The sequence below is a fragment of the Zophobas morio genome, unplaced genomic scaffold, assembly GCF_036711695.1.
Source record: "Zophobas morio isolate AGI-343-1 ecotype UQ-CSIRO unplaced genomic scaffold, CSIRO_AGI_Zmor_V1 ptg000006l, whole genome shotgun sequence".
Taxonomy (NCBI): domain Eukaryota; kingdom Metazoa; phylum Arthropoda; class Insecta; order Coleoptera; family Tenebrionidae; genus Zophobas; species Zophobas morio.
The window spans coordinates 3,168,190-3,190,694 of record NW_026972111.1 but is presented as its reverse complement, the minus strand read 5'-3'; the positions used below and the strand labels follow the sequence as shown (position 1 = coordinate 3,190,694).

At 33.4% G+C, this 22,505-nt stretch overlaps 2 protein-coding genes across 4 annotated transcripts; both read left to right on the top strand.

Moving 5' to 3' along the window:
• Window positions 1–5,194: 5,194 nt before the first annotated feature.
• LOC135123219 (ankyrin repeat domain-containing protein 53-like) lies at window positions 5,195–6,087 on the top strand. The gene is made up of 3 exons (XM_064047713.1): window positions 5,195–5,224; window positions 5,514–5,644; window positions 5,693–6,087. The coding sequence occupies exons 1-3, from the start codon at window positions 5,195–5,197 to the stop codon at window positions 6,075–6,077; spliced, it is 546 nt and encodes a 181-aa protein (XP_063903783.1). The 3' UTR covers window positions 6,078–6,087.
• Window positions 6,088–12,111: 6,024 nt separating this feature from the next.
• Window positions 12,112–21,294, top strand: LOC135123340 (uncharacterized). Of its 3 annotated transcripts, none has more exons than XM_064047898.1 (8): window positions 12,112–12,175; window positions 12,943–19,886; window positions 19,940–20,051; window positions 20,099–20,283; window positions 20,359–20,546; window positions 20,598–20,664; window positions 20,719–20,908; window positions 21,055–21,294. In XM_064047898.1, exons 1-2 carry the CDS (start codon window positions 12,161–12,163, stop codon window positions 18,892–18,894), a joined length of 5,967 nt encoding a protein of 1,988 aa, XP_063903968.1. In that variant the 5' UTR covers window positions 12,112–12,160; the 3' UTR covers window positions 18,895–19,886; window positions 19,940–20,051; window positions 20,099–20,283; window positions 20,359–20,546; window positions 20,598–20,664; window positions 20,719–20,908; window positions 21,055–21,294. The 3 variants fall into 3 exon arrangements, with proteins under 3 accessions (XP_063903968.1, XP_063903967.1, XP_063903969.1); XM_064047897.1 differs by having other exon boundaries at window positions 20,348–20,546; XM_064047899.1 differs by having other exon boundaries at window positions 20,348–20,546; window positions 20,598–20,682.
• Window positions 21,295–22,505: the final 1,211 nt, after the last annotated feature.

Below are 22,505 nucleotides of genomic sequence, written 5' to 3'. Positions count from 1 at the left end.
TTTTCCATTTCTCCGTTATTTCGATATTTCAATTTCAGCATTTTCTAGATTTTTGATTCTTCAATTTTTCGATTTTTTAATTTATCGATTATTCGATTACTCAATACTTCAATTTTGAAATTTTTCAGTATTTCAGTTCTTTAATTTTTTTATGTTTCCATATTTCGAGTTTTCAAATTTTCAAAACTTCCATTTTTCAATTTTTAAATTTTTAGATTTTTGGATTTCTCAATTTTTCGACATTTTAATTTTGGGAATTTTTCAGTTTCTGAATGTTTCAATTTTTCGAAATTTCAATTTTTCGATTATTTAAATTTTAGATTTTTCAATTTTTCAATGTTCCGATTTTACGATTTTTCGCTTTTTCGGTTTTTCGATTATTCGATACTTCAGTTTTCCAATTTTTCGTTGTTTCGATTTTTCAATTTCTCATTGTTCGGTTTTTCGATTCTTCAATTTTTCATTTTTTTCGACTTTTTAAATTTTGGATTTTGCGATTTCTCAATTTCTCGTTTTTTTTTATTTACTTACACTTTTAGATTTTTAATTTTTTTATTTTTCCATTTTTTCAATTTTTTATTTTTCGGCTGTTCAATTTCTGTATTTTTCAATTTTTCAATGTTCCGATTTTTCGATTTCTGGGTTTGCCAATTTTTCGATGTTTTGATTTTCCGATTTTTCAACATTTCGGTTTTGGGATTTTTCAATTTCTCATTTTTCAGTTGTTCGATTTTACATTTTTTCGATTTCTTAAATTTTGGATTTTGCGATTCCTCGTTTTTTTTATTATTCATTTATTCGGTTTTCCAATTTTTAATTTAAATTTTTCGATTTTTAATTATATTTTTTTCGATATTTCTATTTTTTCTTTTTCGGTTGTTCAATTTCTCTTTTTTTCGATTTTTTTACTTTTCAATTTTTCGATAAATATAACGATTTCTGCAAATTTTAAATTTTTTAATTTTAAATTTTTTGATACCTTGATTTAATGACATTTCGATTTCTCGATTTTTCGGTTTTTCGACTTCTCGATTTTTCGATTTCTCCATTAATTAATCTTTTAATTTTCCCATTTCTCGATTTCCCGACTTCTCAATTTCTCAATTTTCCAATTCTTCAATTTTTCTTCGATTTTTCACGTTTTCCATTCCTCTATTTTTCGTTATTTCAGTTTCAGGATTTTTTAGTTTTTCGATTATTCAATTTTTCGATTATTCGATTACTCAATGCTTCAATTTTGAAATTTTTCAGTATTTCAGTTCTTTAATTTTTTTGTTTCCATATTTCGAGTTTTCAAATTTTCAAAACTTCCATTTTTCAATCTTTTAAATTTTTAGATTTTTGGAATTCTCAATTTTTCGACATTTTAATTTTGGGAATTTTTCAATTTCTGAATGTTTCAATTTTTCGATTATTTAAATTTTAGATTTTTCAATTTTTCAATGTTCCGATTTTTCGATTTTTCGGTTTTTCGATTTTTCGATTATTTGATATTTCAGTTTTCCAATTTTTCGTTGTTTCGATTTTTCAATTTCTCATTGTTCGGTTTTTCGATCCTTCAATTTTTCGCTGCTTCAATTTTAAAATTTTAGATTTTTCGATTTCTCAATTGTTCAACATTTTAATTTTGGGAATTTCTCAATTTCTAGATTTTTCAATTTTTCGAATCTTCAATTTTTCGATTTTTCGTTTTTTCGATTTTTTAAATTTTGGATTTTAAAAATTTTTGCAATTTCTAGATTCCTCGTTTTTTTGGTTATTAAGTTATTCGATTTATCAATTTTTTAGTTAAATTTTTCGATTTTTTTAATTTTTGATTACGACTTTCTGATACTTTGATTTCTCGATCTTTCGATTTTTCAACTTCTCGATTTTTTTATTTTACGGTTTTTCAATTTTTCGATTTTTAAAATTTTTTAATTTTCGATTTAACGACATTTCGATTTCTCAACTTTTCTGTTATATTTTTATATACTAAATATATTTTTACATTTTCTGTAATTATTTTTTAACACCAAGAATCTAACTTTTACTAAATATTGTAAAACTACAGTTTATTATTAACAACCACTATAGTCCTATATACTCAAATCAAATTTCAATTGCCTTACCATTTGAACTGTATTTTCAAAAAAAAAAAACAATGTATTATATTACTATATATTTAAAATATATTTGCAAAGCGAGTACGAAAACCATTTTCGAAGAAACGCGCTCCTTGAACAAGCGTAGCAAAATTTCTAAAGTCTCATAGCGCCATCTGACGTGAAGTAAATAAACCTAACACATTCGCTATCTGTAGTGAAAATACACACTGAAGAAAAATTGTTCCAGACCCGCTGGATTCCTTGTCCCAAAGCTAAAGCTCACTATTTCGGCAAAGGAAAATTTCTGTTAGGTTGCCCAACTACAGTATACTTAAACAATAGTAATGAGAATAATTAGGTTAGAGAATTTTAAGCAGTCTTTAGGGGTCGTTGACTAAACTACATCTAGATGGCGCCACTCAACTTAAAAAGAATCATTTCCTTATGCTGTGGTATCAAAAGCGTTTAATAAATGTGAAAATATAAACATTGATTCGTCTACCCAATTTACGACATACTACTTTGGTCGAATGCAATATCGTGAAAAAAGAAGACAAAAGTCGATCTTTAATCAACAAATAAATCGACACATTCTTTCTCAGGATACTTTAATTTTGTAACGATCATAAAATTAATGTAATAGATTGTTTCGTATTTTTATATTTAGTTTTACTACAACAGTAGAATCATATTATTGAAAACTATTTGCTCAAAAACATCTCAGGATAAAAGTTATTTCAGCTGAATTACTGGTTGCCAACACACAGAAAACCAAGGGGCGATTTCGAAGCCAATTCAAAATTCAAGTTACATTTTCAACCAAAATTCATCAAAACGCCCTCGACAGACGGATCCCTTCACTATCTAACACAAACTCAGACGAGACGATGGTAGATAAAAAAATCAAGGGGTGTCAGAATCAGAGACCAAGGTGGCCATTCTATTGATTCACGCCTTCCAATCCACCTTCCAAAAAATTGATTGTCCAAAAAACCGTTACATTTACACCATGATGAGGATTATCTGGATCAGGAAACGTAGCAATTTGATCCGCAAGAACTGCAGTTCTAAGATCATCTAAATATCGCGCTGTTAAATTTCCGTAAAAAAAACGAGCCAATGAATCTTCTGTTTAATATTCCCACCGAAACATTAAATTGCCTCAAGTTTCTCCAAATGTTTTCAGATCCTTTCATTTTCTTTCTGATTCTATCTTTCAAATTCTTTCGTTTTTTTTTTATTCTTTCGGATTATTCTGGAACTTTCGATGCTTCCGGATTGTTTCAAATTCTTCCGAAATTTTTCAAATTCTTTCAAAAACACCGTCAGGAGTCGTCAAGATTCTTCCAAATTTTTTACTTCTATTCAGATCGTTTTAGATGCTTATAGATCCGTTCAGATTCTCTTGGATTCCTTCACATTTTAATCGAGTCCATCGACCGACTCTCTATTTTTACGTTTTCTCGACCTTTCATGGCCCCTACAGTAGGAAGAAATAGGTCTCCCGTTTCCGTCTGTCTGTCTGTCTACCTGTCCCGGATTTTTGTTAGACAGATAATCTCCGAAAGTACTGGGCCGATTTTTGTCATTTCTTTTTTTATATATTAGGAATATCATGTACAGATAGATGGTAAAACGCTAACCAAAATTTGTCCAATCATCCTCACCAATAACTCCAATAACGTGATGACGTCACTTCAAAATTGTACATAGTAAGTGAGTTTTAAATTGTATAAAATAACATAGTCCTACACATGTAGTTTTTTAAATTTACTTATACAGGGTGTCTCAGAAAAATTAATGACTGAGTGTTTAAAAAATAAATATCCAATCAAATTTACGAATTTAACTCGTTACTATGGAAATATGCAATTCAACACCTTTTAAATTTAACAAGTTTTTACAAGTTTAATAGGGGCAAAATCAGTCTTATATTAGCAAGTACTAGCCCCGCCCACCGGCACTTTATTTTTACAGAAGGTAGGGCGTTTGCCAAAACCAGTCTTATCTGAGCAAGTGCTAGCCCCGCCCACCCACTCTCTCTTTTCTTAGTGGGTATGTCGTTTGCCAATATCGGTTTTATCTCAGATGCGACTGTCTCCACCCACCATTTTTTTTCTTAGAAGGTATCTCATTAGACAAAATCAATCTTATATTAGAAACTACTAGCCCCGCCCACCCACCCTCTCTTTTCTTAGTATTACACTGCACCAATCCAAGCTGATATATGTGTCCTGGCAAAAGTGTTGATGACGTCATCACAAAATTCTGTAAAGTAAAAGCTCAACTCAAAAATGCTGGATATATTTCACTGCACTTTAGGTGCGAGGGAAGTTCTGTCGAAATAGCTTTCGACCAATTTTTTTTAGATTGTCTTAGATTTTTCTAAATTCTTCGAAATTCCTCAAAATTCGCTCAGATTCCCATAAGTTCCCTCAGATTTTTTCAGATTCCTTTAGATTTTGTTCGAATCTTCCAATTTCTCTCAGATTCTCTCGATTTTCTCACATTCTTTCAAATTCATTCATTTACTTTACGACTTTGCCTTTTGAATCGAAATCCTCAAAATGCTTTAAAATTTTTCACTTCTGTTCAGATCTTTCATCATCAAATTCTTCCCGATTCTTCCAAATTGTTCTAGATTCTTTGAGATATTCTCAGATTCTTCCAGATTCTTTCGGAATCTATCAGATCCTCTCAAACGCTTTCAAAATTCAACGTTATTAGAAAACGCTAATATACATTTTATTTTTTTACAAAAAAAATTAAACACTAAACAATGGTCCCATCAAAACATGAACCATGCTTTTTAAAATGTCTCTGTGAAAATTACACTTAACTGCAATAATTACACCGGAAGATCAGCCTTAAACCATCAAAACCAATGCAACTATTCTGCCAAATTTCAAATATTTCATATTAAAGTCACTTATAATCGAAGTACCGCAGTTCAATCTTCCAATGTGTAAGAAAGAGAAGTACTTTGCGTGAGAAGTATCTTGCGTTGCGCGCCCTCATTCGGTCACAAACTAAACGACCACCCATGAAAATGGGTCAACTGAATGATCTCTGTACTGTGTTTGTGCGCATGTCACAATTAAGTGGAAATGGTGCAATGTTTGGGTTCTTACATGGAAGTAGAATCCCACCATGGGTTTTACCACTTATCACTACCATGGACCACTCACCTACAGATTTGTTGTTTTTACGCTGACCAAGAACGAATATAATTACATCCAAATTTACACATAAAATGATAGTTAGTTGACCAGCTATAATGGTTTAAATAAAAACCTAAGTAAAAGTAAAAGTTTTTATAATAAAACACGTTACTTTGTGACAAAATTCAACGGAATTCACTCGACCTCCACTGGTAATTGTCCACATCCGGATAATCTGACACAACATAACCTCAATTTTTCTCAGATTAAAAAAAAATCGCGTTTGATATGCGCCGTCCTCCACAACCAAGCGGAAATCCTCGACTCCCCGAAATGGTATAACGTCCACGAATCTTGGGGTTACAGTTTACTGCAAATAGCAGCTCTCCAAGAGAGGTATATCACCTGAAAATATTTATAAATACCTAAGTGTATGTTTTATAGGTACAAATCCTTCAAATATTTGTTACCCATACCGGATTTTCCTTTTGATATTGTGACCAAACGGGGCACAACAGCATTGGGGGTTGCACTTGATTCTTATATGGATAATGATATATGGAGGGAGGAATACTTTACATATGAATTGATAAAAAAAGGTGCCTGCATTGATGAGGTTTATTTTCAAGGAGAATCACCACTACCCCGTGCCTTAGAACGTCATTACTATAAGTCAGCCAGACTTCTCATACGACGTGGGGCTAATGTTAATGCTGTTAATTCTAATAATGAGAGACCTCTTGACATGACCGTGAACAGAAATCAAATTGAACTAGTAGGTAATGACTTTGTTAGCATACGGAGCACAACCTGCAGTCTACCACTTTGAACGGTCCGTGTTTTACAATGGCTCTTTTGAAAAACAAGAAACTCTGTGTCTGTACATTTTTGATCAGTACTCAAACCTGGAGTTGCGCCTCGATGTGTTATTAAAACTTGCTGAAGCTAAATCTCTTCTGTTCTACCACATTATTAAATGCCCTATTAAAATAACAATTCACTATGAGTCTGTATCTCTCTACTTTCGCATAATGTGTTCCATGAACATTGATTGTTTGCGACTCGTCATTCAAAAATTTGGTCACTCTATAAATGAGTTGTTTTCAAGAAGCGTACTCTCAGATACTGATTACACGGGTGGTGATGGCAAACCTATTTATTTAAGAAATTTAAATCTGATGCTTCAAAGCGAATTAAAACCGACTGCGATTACTTTTATTAATAATGTGAACAGAAGCGAGTTATTTCAGGATTTGATGGAACTTGGATATAAAGAAACAGCCATAACTCAACTTTATTGTTGTTTATTAAGTTACGGTTTAAATATTGGAGATTTAGATTTGCAAATTATATATGAAAAGTTTGGGTGTTGCGAATTGTTCAAAATTCTTTTACACATTGACGTACAGATGGGCATTCCAAAAGTTTACATTAAAAGTGTGATACCTGTTTTTATGTATGATATTAGTATGAATTTAGATCGTTTTTTCCAAAAGCCTTATAATTATTGTAAGAATAGTATTAATGAATTACGACGTTACTTCTTCCGTCCTAAATTAAATGAAATGAGTTGTCACAACGATGAGACATGTGGTTATTCAAGAGAACGGGACTTTCAAGAAATGCCCCGATTAACAGAACTAGCGCGATATATTTTTAGGAAGTCTTTTATAAAAAAGTTTAAAATTAAACCGTGCTCAGAGTTTTACTCGAGACTCAATGGTCTAGCAATTAGCAATCTATACAAAAAGATTATTAACTATGAAACGATATTGTATTAAAGATATTTTACTTTGTTATAAATATATTTTTTTATTAATACATGGAAATATTTATTATGTTTGACCTAGTATTTTCTTTATTAAAAAAAAATGTTGCAATTATTACAAGCTCAAGCGGATAACTTATTACATTATTCTTATTTTGAACGACTGATAACACGCCAGAGGCCTGAATAGTAACAACGTGTTCATCGTATGTTCTCACTCCTTCATATTTTCGGTTGCCTATACAGCAGTGGTGGCTCGTGGTGATTTTTGATGGTTGGGCAAAGCATTATAGGTAGGTTATAACATGTATGAAAAAATATATATACATATATATAATTAATCATTTTTGTGAGAACGTGTTTTTGTTTTGGTGCTGCATGTCAATCAATATAATATAACAAATATTTTATGTATATTACATATATATTATTTTATAAATGTTACTTACAATGTCCGTCAGCAAGAACCAACGAGAACGTCGAAGACTCTTGCTAGAAAAGGAAAGAGGAGCAAAAAAAAGGTTCAGCACATAAATAGATTTGTTAGGAGTTTATAGAACTCTAAACTCAAATAATGATCCCAACATGTAAAGATTTTGAAATAACATGACGAGAAAACATTAAATTTTGAACCTTTGAGATAAGCGCACAATTAGAAAAAGCAGCAATTTGGAAAATTATTGTAAAAGCAAAATTAAAAATGCCAAATGAAACAAAAAATAAATTCTCAAAATACTAACAAAGTTAACAATAACAAATAAAATAAAAATAATTCCAAAATAATCGTTCTGAAGACCACTAATTACCAAAGACTCCTCCAAAAAACTTTAAATTTATCATCGAATTTACTTTAAGAGAAATTTGCGATTCATCTTGTCCCCGAAATGCATGTTTTTGTGTAGCCAAGAAAATTATCATATCGAATAAACGCCGAATTTAAGAGAATTTTCTATAGTTTCACTTCGTTTTCCAAGTAATTTTCGTTTATTCAGATTGGTCATGTTTTTGTAAAGCAGTAGCGATATATTTTATATCGCTCTTCTTGTGGAATTCTAAAGTGTTCGTAATTTAATTTTATGTTAAATAGCAGATAATTCCAACAGTTTTGTTTGTTGTTTCACTACCGATCAACCAATAGGTAATATTTATTGTCCGAACTTTGATTAAAGCCTTTATTACTGACACGAGAGTTTGTGATGACCAATTGTTTCATTTCGGGACATGATCTTAACTTATAAACAAATAATTCATAAATATCAAGTTCCATACTACTGAATTTATTTATTAAAAACAAAAACTCAATGTCTTTAATGCGTTCTTTACCACCTCTCTAATATTATTTGCACAGCTTACAGTAGAATTTGCCATTAAAAAAATTGCTAGAAAGTATCTACTTTGGTACCCGCCTAACTATTTGGTAATTTGAATAAGCTACATTTTATAATTAAATGCACTATCCACAATGCAGTTTCTGATCTGACTGAATTCAATTGAGTCGTGTCTCCGACGAGGACGAACCATGCCGAGTGCTTCCGATTTTCAGGGTGGATTTGCCCACCCATGCTAGAGCGAACGCGTAACAAACCTGTGCGGACAGTATGAATTAAATAATAAATTAAGCGTATATTTAACTTTTGTTGACTCTGCTACAGTTGTATTTATGAAACAAAAATGCATATGTAATAATAAAAAAATACACATGTCAGATACGTACTGCAATAATAAATGTATTACTTATTTTCATCATTGGTTATTCGGATTTTTAAATTTATAATTCATTATAAAGTTCACACGGTGTCATAATACAAGAATATGGTTATTACAAATTTTCATTTGATATGAAAAAGTATTTATTAATTATTATGGTGTTGCTCTTTTCTATAACAATAGTATTCAAGAATTTTCGCATAACATTATTTTCCTTACTAATAAGCATTCACGTTCGGTAGAAGTAACTAACAGAAACTTTTCTGTGGTTAAGTTGCAATCTTAAGATCACTAGAAATTTAAGATTGGCATCAACTGTCTAATTTTCTAATTCAAATGTCAAATCTGAATTGTGTGGAAAAAAAACGAAGTTTTTCTAATTTCAACACGCTTCGTTTCAAGAAAATCCTTAAATACAGCATGGAAACAATTTCCATGAAAGTAATCACGAGAAAGCTCATTTTAAAGGAAAAGAAACAAGAAATATTTCGTGGTTTTCAAAAAATTGGGTAAAACGGAAACAGTTAAACTGGTGGCAGAAATATTCTCCGTAAAGTTCGCTAGTGTTGTCGAGTGTTTTTCGAATTTTAAAATAATACAGATACAGCGGCGCTTGTGCCGTTAATATTATAATCAGAATCAGAAAGACGACTGCGCAGATTTATATACCTACATGCTTTGTTGGTTCCGTTCTACAATTGGTTTTTAAGTTTTATATAATCGTTATTGTTTTGTAAGAGGTAAAACACTCGGCTTTGAAAGTAATTGTACGTAATACACGTATAAATTTAGGTTTCCGAAGGCGAAGTTTTTCACATTTTAAACACGTTATAGCTGCCAGAATCAAATTTCTAAGGCGGTACCTATCTCCAATTGCGCGATTGTGGTGAAGATTTACTTTTCATTTTCTTGGATGAGACATGGATATACAAGAACGGATCCATGGTGAAATTGTGGATCCATGATGATAACATCAAAGCTTGTCCTCCTAAAAAAACTAGTGAAGGGAAAAGATTCAAAATTTTACATGCGGGTTGCTCTTTGGGCTTTTAGAGGGATGCGATTTTCTCCTTGGTTCAAAAATAGATTCACCAGATTACCACAAAACCATCACATTTTCGATATTTGACCTTTACTTACTTACATGTCACATTTTTGATACCTACTTTCTGACATTCCAGTAATACATTATACACTAGAACAATTATGTCCGCAGTTACACAGCTTAAAAAAAAAAGTTACCAAATCTAGTTACATCTACCGAACGTGAATTCCTTATACCTTACCCATATTTCAATAGAGTAATAAAAATAATACCTCTATACTTTTACAACACAGAAGAATTAAAAAAATCGAAATTAATTTATTGAATCCTTGAATCGAATATCATGAGATCCGACTCTGCAGCGTTTGAGATATACGTTGAGACCAGGGCGTCCTGCCCCGCTTGAAGCAAGAAAACACGGATGCAAAGACGCGCGTTTCGAATTCTTTACTCTCAATTACGTACATAGAAAACCGAACGTATGTCGTTGCTTACAATCAAGAGGGTGGACCAGGGTGGACTAGCCCATCCTCACATGAACCGTATAACGCCGAGATCTGACGCACTTTTTTACAACTGCAATTTCTCAGTTGCGGAAACTGCGGGATGTAATGAAGAAAATCCGTTGGCTTAAATGATGTTTATGGCGATAATTAGTTGTGTAAAATAATTTAAAAAAAAAAAAATCAATATTTTACTTCGTATCGTAAACAATCAAATAGGGTGGGCATTGCCCACCCTGCCCACCCCGAGGAGCCGCCACTGCTATACAGGGAGTCTTCTTTCTTGGATACAACCTCAAAGTTGCAATTAAATTAAAGTTGATCTTAGTGAATCGTATTTCCATAGCAAATCATTCTGCAAATTTGGTAAATTCTTATCTGTTTTTATGTAAGTAGTGTCATCAGCATTTAACATAAGTTCACCATCAACAATGGTGTTTTAAACATCATTAATTAAACAAGGAAAATCGTTCAGCCGAAGACACGCCCTTAAGGTGCACCATAGTACATCTGAAGATATGTGAACTGATCGCTTTCCAAGGTTAAGTAACTATTTACAAATGCTAGAGCAGTATTTATGACTTTTTTAATTGGATTACTTATCTTTATTTAAAGTCTACCTCAGTTTAACGATTTCGTATAAATATTTAGTTAATATGTCGAATATTTTTAAAAAGTGTGTATTTATCATCCTATCTTATCGAAAGCAAATACTCGATTTAATCCCACCAACATATAAATAGTTCTCCTTTTACAATTTTATTGCAAAATTTTTGTACCGATGACGCTAATTTGTAAATGGGGAAAATCGGGAAAATCCACATATAATCTATCTATACATATACCTACATATAAACCCAAAATTTGGACCGCTAAAATACGGTTAATTATTAAATTTAGATGTTATCCACAATACTGAAGAAACTACATATATATTTTTGAGAATTTTTGTATAGCATGTTTTTCTGCATTCGTTAGCATATCATAATTTAATCACTTATACTCCGCCTCTGCCTATGATTCGAACGCATTATCTACACATGCACTGTTTAATTATGGAAACAGTGAACACCTAACAAAAAATAACAATAATATTTCACATTTATTTTTAACATAATGAAAAACATGGAAATAAAAAAAGTAATAGTATAGTCCTGTTTCACAGGCCAAAGCTAACCCTGGAATATTACTGTATAACATTTAAATCATTTTAATAAAGAATGTTTTGAGATAACGTCATGAAATTGAGTTCGATATTGAATTCTACTGCAACTCTTTCTGTATGTACAGATTATAAAAAGTTCTTCTTTCTCTTTGTGAAAATTTTTGCCTGTAGCACGGTTATTCTGGAGCGGTACTTAAAGAAAATTCTGAATATCCGAAGCCATTTGTGTTTCTTCTTTTATATGTACTTGTGAGGGATTATTTTTTTCTGATCGAAAACAAACCTCTTCACATTATCTTAAATTTATTCGAAGGCTGCAACACGTGAACATTGAATGTCTGATAAAATCAGTTGCGATACTTTTATGTAATCTACAATTTAAGAATTTTTTTAATTACCATTTACATAGTAAGTATTATTAATATTTCAAACTCGAGTACGATTTTAACATTTTTTTGAAAAACTTAAAAGTTCTAAAGTTTTATATTAAAGGGTGGCACGAAATTTTCAATTTTGTAATGATCATATTTATTTAATACCTCAATTTGAGATAAGTACTTGAAAATATGTCACCTGATTTGAAAAATTCGTTTATTATCTTATCAAAAACAAATAACGAATTTATTACCGCCTATATATAACAGGATTTTTTTCTCTTACTCGTGTAGATTCAATAGTTTTGTAGTTAAAAATCTGGCTCCTGTTAGTGACTTAAATTTGAAAAATGGAGAAAATTGAGGTGAGTGTTTTTATTTATTTATACATAGTGGTTATAATACATGGGTATACAGAAACTCAAGAATTTTTTTTGAGTATACAGATTTGTGAAATGTTTTTTTGCTTTTACTTTACTTATTTTAAGCCATGATATTCATAGTTGTCCTCGGTCTGTTGCACATTGTGAAGAGAACAATCCAGTTTTATAAACTTTATTCGCTAAATTAATATTCACAAATTTATATTTTTCTAAAACTTGATGTCTGTTTTTAACAAAAACAATAATTGCCGCTTGCTCTCTATCAGTTCCGTGTACCACACCAGCAAATTTTTTTGAAAAACTGGTCTATTAATTAATTGGCTCATATATTTTTAAAATAGCGGATCAATGAGAAATTGTACTCGGCGCCTAAGATTACATCAGCATGGTTGGGTTGGTTTATTTGTTTGACGATTAAATTAATTTAAACATATTTTTCAAATATTTATAAAATGATAAACATATTTTTTAAAGTGATATAAATATCAAAATATGTTAAATTCAACATTTCAAAACAAAAAAATTTCAAAAAGTCGTAAATAAAGATTCTCTTTAACGGCTTGTGTAATAAACAACTATTCTTCTACAGAAAATAACAATTATTGTAAATGGAATGATAGTATATATTTTGTTAGGTATAAATAAAAATAAAAATATGGTATTACAGTTCATAATTTTTTTGCTCATACAAACACAATAATTACTGAATAATTCCTTTTCAAAGCGGTGGTTCGTCTATTCCTTTCTAGACTTTTAAAAAAAGGCCCGGAACGAGCGACAAAGGGAGGGATTATGAAGATGTGGTTCTCGCCAATGTCGTACTTAGACTGTTAAACGACCCCAGAGTAAAAACGTTCCAAATTTCATCAAACGAGAATGATTTTGGGGCGTTTGATGATCTGGTTATTAAACTTGCATTGGATAAGGGGAACGACATTCAGGTTAAAGCCGTACAGCTAAAACACACCGAAAGGAAAGGACTCTCTCTAGAAAATCTGCGAGCCGTAAAAGGAGACTTCAGTATTAGAAAATACCATGAAAGTTACACAAAAATTGAGCAAAAAGTAGATGAATTAATTTTGTTCACAAACCGCCCGTTTAACCCTCCCGACAACGCAACATTCCAACTTGACGGCGAAGAATTTTACGTCAAGCTTATTAAAAGAGAAGTTAGCTCAGACATTTCAGAAAATGTTAGTCACGTTTATCAGTTTGAAATAGTACATGATCAATCGACAGTGGAAAAGAATCCTAGAATTCAAGAATATCAGGAATTTTTTCGCAAGTTTTTTCTCTATACCGACCAAGAAAATTGTGATACTCTGGAAAAAATAACCGCTAACAAATTCAAGACAACGTATTGTTCAGATGACGAAACATTCGGTAAATTCCTGAAAACAGTTTCTAAATGGAACGCCCAAGATGGGAATAAAGAAAAGATAGATAAAAAGTGGACGCAGCTGGTACTTGCGCTGCACCTTCTGTCCTCTCATACTGAGTCTCTATCTTTCGGTCCAGTTAATGACAAAATGAAAATTTTCAGGGAAGCGATTTCCGTCTTTGATGTCACACTGATTGAAGACAAATCAGTCGAAACAGTTAAGCAACTGTGGGGTGATGTTGGAAAGGAAAAAACTATTGACTTTAAGAAATTAAATAAAGTTAGAAGGAGATATCTACCTACTCTCGGATATATTAATGACACCGACATCGGCGCCATAGATCCCAAGGCGTTCACTCAACTTTTGTGGGTAATGGACGAATGTCCATTAATTTTACGTGCATGGGAAAATATGAAAAATATAATACAGCTGTGTCCCGACAAAAAATTCGTTTTGGTTGGCGGAACTAAAGATGCAGAATGGGTGCAAAAGTATTCCGTCTTCCAAAATCTGTCAGACTTGAATCCGAAACCCGAAATTCGTAAAAATGTAATGCAAAATTTTTCCATTTCGATTCAGGGAAAGGGCGAACTCGATCTTGTAACATCGTTTGGCAATAGCGAAGATTTTTTCCAAAATATTACAACTGATAATCTATCTGAAATGCTGAACGGTCCATGCCGTGTAGGAGGAGTAAAGGAAACACTACCTGAACCGTACATTGAACGGTATATTTCGCGAAATGTCGTCGATAATACATATTTAGAAAAAACTCACCAAAACACAATTATTATTTTAAATTGCGCCAATAATTTAGACAAGGTTAAAAGCAAACTCGAGAAATGTGAATTAATTGACATTAATAACTTCTTACTGAAACACAATCAGAGTGGCGAAAATGTAACAAATAATGACTTTAACGTTAATGAACTGAACTTTAATAACAGAAATTACTTAGATAAGGGGAAAAAAATTGGGTTACATTCTAATTTAAACAACAACAAATATAATTTTAGCTCTGATATATCCAGTTTTGCCAACATAGTTTACGTTGGTACCAGACACTATAATGATTCTGAACTTCAACAAATTTATAACGAGCACAAACAAACAAAACAATTTCACTATTTTAAAATTTTGAATGATGGAAAGTTAGAATGGTTATCTAGCAAAGGTGATGTTAGTGATGTAGAGGCTTACAAATTGCCCGACGAACATCCTACCGAAGAAAATGCCTTGTGGTCTTCTCGGTTAGACTATAACATCAATCTTATAATTGGAGATCCGGGAATGGGTAAAACCAAGCTAGTGAAGAGCTTAAAAAATAAATGTTCGCGCGAATATTGGACAGTGTTAATTAGTCCCAAGGATGTTAATTTATTTTTTCGCAATTCCGATTTATGTAAAACGAAAAATTGTTCAGATTTATTTACAGAATTTATCACAAATAAAAAATACGTGTCGCTCGAAAAACTAGATCGAATGTTTTTCGAAATGTGCATAAAGAAAAACAACGTAATTTACGTGTGGGACGCACTCGATGAAATTCTAAATGACAATTTAGATGGCGCTTTAAATATAATTCTCGATCTTTCAATAAAAGGGTTCCCTCAGTGGGTTACTAGCAGACGGCATTTGAAAACCACTCTAGAAAAAAAATTCAATTTGTTCTCACTTGGTATAAATCAATTTAACGAACGAGAACAAGAAAAATATATCAGAAAACGTCTAAAATTTTTTAATTCAGAAACCTGCATTGACGTAACGCTCGAAAAAATCAAATCGTCTTTTGCCATTATAGAACACATAGATATACTAGGTATCCCTCTGCAAATATTCATGCTTACCGAACTGTTCCGTGAAAATAGCGAAAAATATTTAAAACTTATGGACAACACATTCGTCTTGACTGACCTTTACGAATATTTTATTCACGAAAAATTTAATAAATTTTACAAAGACAAAATTGGATACGATTTAAGAAATCCCCAAATGGAAGTTATAGTCTGTGAAAAAAAACGAAAGGCTGCAGAATATTACGAACGTGTGTCCTTTAGAGTAATATTTAACGAAGAAATTATGCAGCGACTGAATATTGATTACGAAAAATGTGTACAAAAACTTTTCCGAAATTATGCCTCTCTGGGTCTTGTAAATGACTTTCAAAATGATATTCCACGTTTTGTGCACAGTTCGTTCGCAGAGTATCTAGTTGCTAGATACTTTTCAAACAATATTAATAACTCTAAAGGTTTCATTTCGGACATATTATTCGACGCGAGGTATAACAACGTTCGCTTTTTTTTTGACATGTTGTTAGCCAAAAACTCAAAAGGTCACATTGCCGTATTGTATAAACGTTACGAGTTACTTAAATCGTACGACGACGAAATTTTAAAACGCAAAGATATATGTGGCAGAAGCGCTTTACATTTGATTTCGTCATGGGGGCAAAGACATCCGCGTGTAAAAGTAACGCTTGTAAAAGACAACTGTATTGTGCACGAAAATCTCAATTTCGATAAAAAAGCGGAAACGAAAATATACTTTGAAACGATGGCGTATTTGCAACGAAAGATCGATGCTGGCGAACGCGATATGTTGTTAGATGCGACTCCTTTGACTTATGCCCGCAAAAGTGAGAGCCTAGGGGCACAAATACAATTACTTCAAACAAAAAAACATGAATTGAGACAATCTCCTGATGATATAATTAATGTTATATATTATTCAGCTTTACTGGGTTACGATGACATGTGTAAATACCTCACAGTGGAAGAGTTGAAATATTTTTGGTGCGAAGTGAAAATTGTTACCACAGAATATGGTGCAACACCACTGTGGCTGGCCTGTCAAAACGGTAATTTAAAAATCATTGACTATTTCGTCAGATCTGGTGTTGACATTAATTGTGTTAGTACATTCGGAGAGACACCACTTTTCATGGCTTCACAAAATGGTCACGAAAAAGTTGTCGAATACTTGGCGACAGTCGGCGCCGAAATCAATCGCGCTCAGAAAGACGGTGCGACACCACTTTACGTAGCTTCACACCAAGGTCACGAAAAAGTTGTCGAATACTTGGTGACAGTCGGCGCCGAAATCAATGGCGCTCAGAATAACGGTCCAACACCACTTCACATAGCTTCCTTCAAAGGTCACGAAAAAGTAGTGGAATACTTGGTGACAGTCGGTGCCGAAATCAATTGCGTTCAAGAAAGCGGTGCGACACCACTTCTCGTAGCTTCACACCAAGGTCACGAAAAAGTTGTCGAATACTTGGTGACAGTCGGCGCCGAAATCAATCGCGCTCAGAATGACGGTGCGACACCACTTTACGTAGCTTCACTAAACGGTCACCAAAAAGTTGTCGAATACTTGGTGACAGTCGGCGCCGAAATCAATCGCGCTGATAATAACGGTGCGACACCACTTTACATAGCTTCAAGAAACGGCCACGAAAAAGTAGTGGAATACTTGGTGACAGTCGGTGCCGAAATCAATTTCGTTGAAGAAAGCGGTACGACACCACTTCTCGTAGCTTCACACCAAGGTCACGAAAAAGTTGTCGAATACTTGGTGACAGTCGGCGCCGAAATCAATCGCGCTCAGAATGACGGTCGAACACCACTTTACGTAGCTTCACAAAACGGTCACCAAAAAGTTGTCGAATACTTGGTGACAGTCGGCGCCGAAATCAATCGCGCTATTAATGACGGTTGGACTCCACTTCACATTTCTTCACAAAAAGGTCACCAAAAAGTTGTCGAATACTTGGTGACAGTCGGCGCCGAAATCAATGGCGCTCAGAATAACGGTCGAACACCACTTCACATAGCTTCCTTCAACGGTCACGAAAAAGTAGTGGAATACTTGGTGACAGTCGGTGCCGAAATCAATTGCGTTGAAGAAAACGGTGCGACACCACTTCTCGTAGCTTCACACCAAGGTCACGAAAAAGTAGTGGAATACTTGGTGACAGTCGGCGCCGAAATCAATCGCGCTCAGAATGACGGTGAGACACCACTTTTCGTAGCTTCACAAAAGGGTCACAAAAAAGTTGTCGAGTACTTGGCGACAGTCGGCGCCGAAATCAATCGCGCTGAGAATGACGGTTGGACACCACTTCACATTGCTTCACAAAACGGTCACGAAAAAGTTGTCGAATACTTGGTGACAGTCGGCGCCGAAATCAATCGCGCTATTAATAACGGTGCGACACCACTTCACATTGCTTCACAAAACGGTCACGAAAAAGTTGTCGAATACTTGGCGACAGTCGGCGCCGAAATCAATCGCGCTGAGAATGACGGTTGGACACCACTTCACATTGCTTCACAAAACGGTCACGAAAAAGTTGTCGAATGCTTGGTGACAGTCGGCGCCGAAATCAATCGCGCTGTTAATAACGTTTGGACTCCACTTCACATTGCTTCACAAAACGGTCACGAAAAAGTTGTCGAATACTTGGTGACAGTCGGCGCCGAAATCAATCGCGCTATTAATGACGGTTGGACTCCACTTCACAGTGCTTCACAAAACGGTCACGAAAAAATTGTCGAGTACTTGGCGACAGTCGGTGCCGAAATCAATCGCGCTGAAAAAACCGGTGGGACACCACTTTACATAGCGTCACAAAACGGTCACGAAAAAGTTGTCGAATACTTGGCGACAGTCGGCGCCGAAATCAATCGCGCTGAGAATGACGGTTGCACACCACTTCACATTGCTTCACAAAAAGGTCACGAAAAAGTTGTCGAGTACTTGGCGACAGTCGGCGCCGAAATCAATCGCGCTGAGAATGACGGTTGGACTCCACTTCACGTTGCTTCAAAAAACAGTCACGAAAAAGTTGTCGAATACTTGGCGACAGTCGGCGCCGAAATCAATTGTGTTGCAAATGACGGCTGGACACCACTTCACTTAGCTTCACATAATGGCCACGAAAAAGTTGTCGAATGCTTGGTAACAGTCGGCGCCGAAATCAATCGCGGTGAGAATGACGGTTGGACACCACTTCACATTGCTTCACAAAACGGTCACGAAAAAGTTGTCGAATACTTGGTGACAGTCGGCGCCGAAATCAATCGCGCTCAGAATGACGGTTGCACACCACTTCACATAGCTTCACAAAACGGTCACGAAAAAATTGTCGAGTACTTGGCGACAGTCGGTGCCGAAATCAATCGCGCTGATAATTACGGTTGGACACCACTTGACGTGGCTTCCGTAAAATCTTACAAAAATATTGTAGAATGTTTAACAAGAGCCGGCGCTCAAACCGGGCACCATTCCTTTACAAGTTACAAGGAAACGTAATAACAAAAACTTTCCCAAACCATCCAAATGCAGCGTAATTGTAGTAAGCAGAATGTGCTTGTTTGAGAATCGTGTCTGATTATAACGAACGAGGCATGAAGAACAATGTTCAAAAAACTAACCTAGTTATATTCCAAGGAATCCGAAGAAAAATTGCAGTTTATTCCGAGGATTTTAATTAATTTAAATAATAATTTAAAGTTTGTAAATTGTTATCGTACCTATATAATAATTTGTGTATGTTTTATTTTGAAAGCAGATATTAATGTTGTGAAAATTTTATTTACTAACATTATGTAGGTATAACACGCAGAAAAGCTAAATTTGTGAAATGTCAAAATAGTGTAGACAGAGTCGATGTGCATACAAAATATTAATTAATTAACAGAATACCATGCACATATGACCTGTAATATTAAGTTCTTGTGGAAAAATATTTTAACATATTTGGTTTGAATTTGAACATGGTCTGAGATAGCTCGCCATAGCACTATTACAAATAAGTATTTGCACCATATCAAACGTAACTTTTACCCGGACAAATGTATTCACCCATTCCAGTATCCTTGATTATAAGTTGCGGCGTTAACTGTAAAATAAAACGTTATATTCTTCTTACACTTGTTGAAAACTCTTCTACATCACTTCATCCCCTCAGCTTAGTCGTCTGGTCACGAGTGATTACAAAATATTCCATTATTTGTAACTCCAATAAAAATTGTATACCTACGAAAAATGTTAAATTTAAATGAATTTTAATTTTTGATTTTAAACAAAAAGCATGGAACAGTTATTAATGTCACTTACAACCGCCGATAAAACAAAATTTTTGTAAAAAACATACATAACAATTGTGTTTTGTCTATTATTGAATAAAAAGAACGCGATGCATGGTACCGTTTAGTATTTCTATTATCTACAAATTTGCTGAATCGATTTGTAAGAAATTTGAAGAGAAGGATACCACAACTAAGAAATGGAAATATTTTTAGGTAAATACGTTATTTGTTGTGAAAACAAAATAAACTAAAATTTAATTTTCCAGGACACTTTAGATTACGGTTGCAAAGGAATAATTCAGTTTATTTATATCGTCTACGTTTGTTGGTATATAGGCTCCATTACGAAATCCAACACAATGATGCGAAGTAACGAAGGTAACAAAATTAATCAAAAATTCCCACTATTCACACTTTGGTTTTAGCATTCTAACAAAATTGGGTGTTTTAATCGGAATTGTTGATAACATCTTACAAATATATCAAGAGGACAAGAACTAATGATTCGATAAACTGACGTAAGAATTGAAATGATTCCATGGAGCAACGTTCGAATACATGAGTAAAATTTCCAAAATGGGACAATATTTTCGAGGATTCTTTATTATGTGTGAGTAAAATCTGCCATTATTTTGTTGTATTATTTCATTATATGTACACTTTTTCAATGACAGACAAATTACAGGAAAGTGACCAAGTACTTAGTAGCTTTAGCAATTAGCATACCAATTTTAAGCAATCACCGAAATTTCTCAGGGAGTTCATAAACATCCTGTATTCTATAAAAACTTATGGCCTACGAGGTTTTTATTCGCAAAAATGTAATACGCCTTCCTTTGTGTTCTACAAAATCTATGACACGGGTTTGTGAAGGTATTTTATTCTTAAAGTCAACAAATGAAATAGTCAGATGAAATGTTTTAGGAAACATGGTCTCAACAGAGTTTGGACGATTATTTCTTCGTCCCAAAAAATGAAATAATTCTATAAGGTAAATTTTAGAAGAGGAGTTCAACAATTTATTAAGAAAGAAATTAAATTTCAGCAACAGCTACAAATGGTTTTTGATGTATTTTTGGACCGTGACAAGCGCACAACGTAAAGTTTGAGCCTTGGTCTAGACAAATTTTCTGATGAAAAGTTGGAAAGGATCACCAAGATAATACATGATTTTTCTCCTGAAACTTAACAATGGTTTCTCAACATAATTGTCTTCCAAAAATAAATTGGCAGAGGTATATTTTTTATGTTCAAATTAAATCAGAGCTCTATATATAGTGGTAAAAAATTACTATTTTACTCATTATTGCCTAATTGTTACTTGTACTAATAATAGTTTGTGAAAACTTAGGTCTATTAATAAGTATGTATATCTTTACAGGAGTCGAAGGAAAATCAAGAGTCAAAACGCCACATCAGTGTAATCCAGAAGAAAATCAAATTTGTAAACAAAAGTGTCTCACGTTTATATAAAAAAAATATATCTCTTAAGTTAGTGGTATACTTATCTTAAAAACCATCTTCAAAACATATCTGTTTTTAATATATGTAGTTACATTTGTCCAATTTCTAATTTTTGTAACAACCAAACTGGCATGTTTATTAAATTTATTATAATTAACTACGCTCTTGTTTTATTTTCGTCGATTTATTGAATGATTGCAGATAATTTACAAAACGGACCAGGTTTCGATCTTAACAATAAGTCATTAAATGAGAACCTAAATAAAACCCAACAATCCCAACATGTTGTAATCTGGATTTTACCAAAAGAAACAACTGTAAAAGTAATAAAGAATGTGGGAATAGAAAATCATATTCAGTTTTATAATAGAAAAAACTTACATCCACTTACATCTAAAGATGTATGTCTTATATATTTGATATGTTATTGCTGGTAAAAGCCGGAGACAGAGACCGAATCATGGCTGATTTAGACGTTTTGTTTACGCCGTTGCCATGGAAACCACACGTCCTAGCCGCCTCAATCAGCTGGACTGCGGTTCCGTTGCGACAGTGCTCAGCAGGAGTAACTCAATCGCGAGTTTTAATTTTCATTCTGCGCGAGATAGACGTAACACAGGTAGGATAAATATTCTTGGATAATCTTCTCGGTAATATAGACATTCGGAAACAGCTACACACCGCCTATATTAATAATATTCGGGCATATAACGCAAGGGTCGACAAAAATCGCCAGTTGATAATGTGCATAAAATTTTGTGTCATCGGTGGTCGTTGCCTAAACTATTTCTAGATGTCGCCACACAATTTAAAAAGTATCACAAAAGCTTCATTTGAAAATTTTAGAATTGATTCGTGTACACAATTTACTACACTTTGTGCAAATGAATTTTTGGAAAAGAATTAAAAATTGTGTAACTAAAGTAATTGATCTTAGAAACCACACAGTCTATTACAATAAATAGTGAATTAAGAGATGCCGTGTTGAAATTCATATTTGGCCCCGTTTCTCTGATTACGATTTTACGTTTCATTAATTTCTTTTCCATGTCTTGATGGCTGTAAAATTCAACGTTATTAGATTAGAAAACGCTAATATACAATTATTTTGTTACAAAAAAATCAAACACTAAACAATGGTCAGATCAAAACATGAACAATGCGTTTTAGAATGTTTCTGTGAAAATTACACTTAACTGCAATAATTACACCGGAAGATCAGCTTTAAACCATCAAAACCAATGCAACTAAACTGCCAAATTTCAAATATTTCACATTAAAGTCACTAGATAACCAAAGTACCGCAGTTCAATGTTTCAATGTGTAAGAAAGAGAAGTACCTTGCGTAAGAAGTATCTTGCGTTGCGC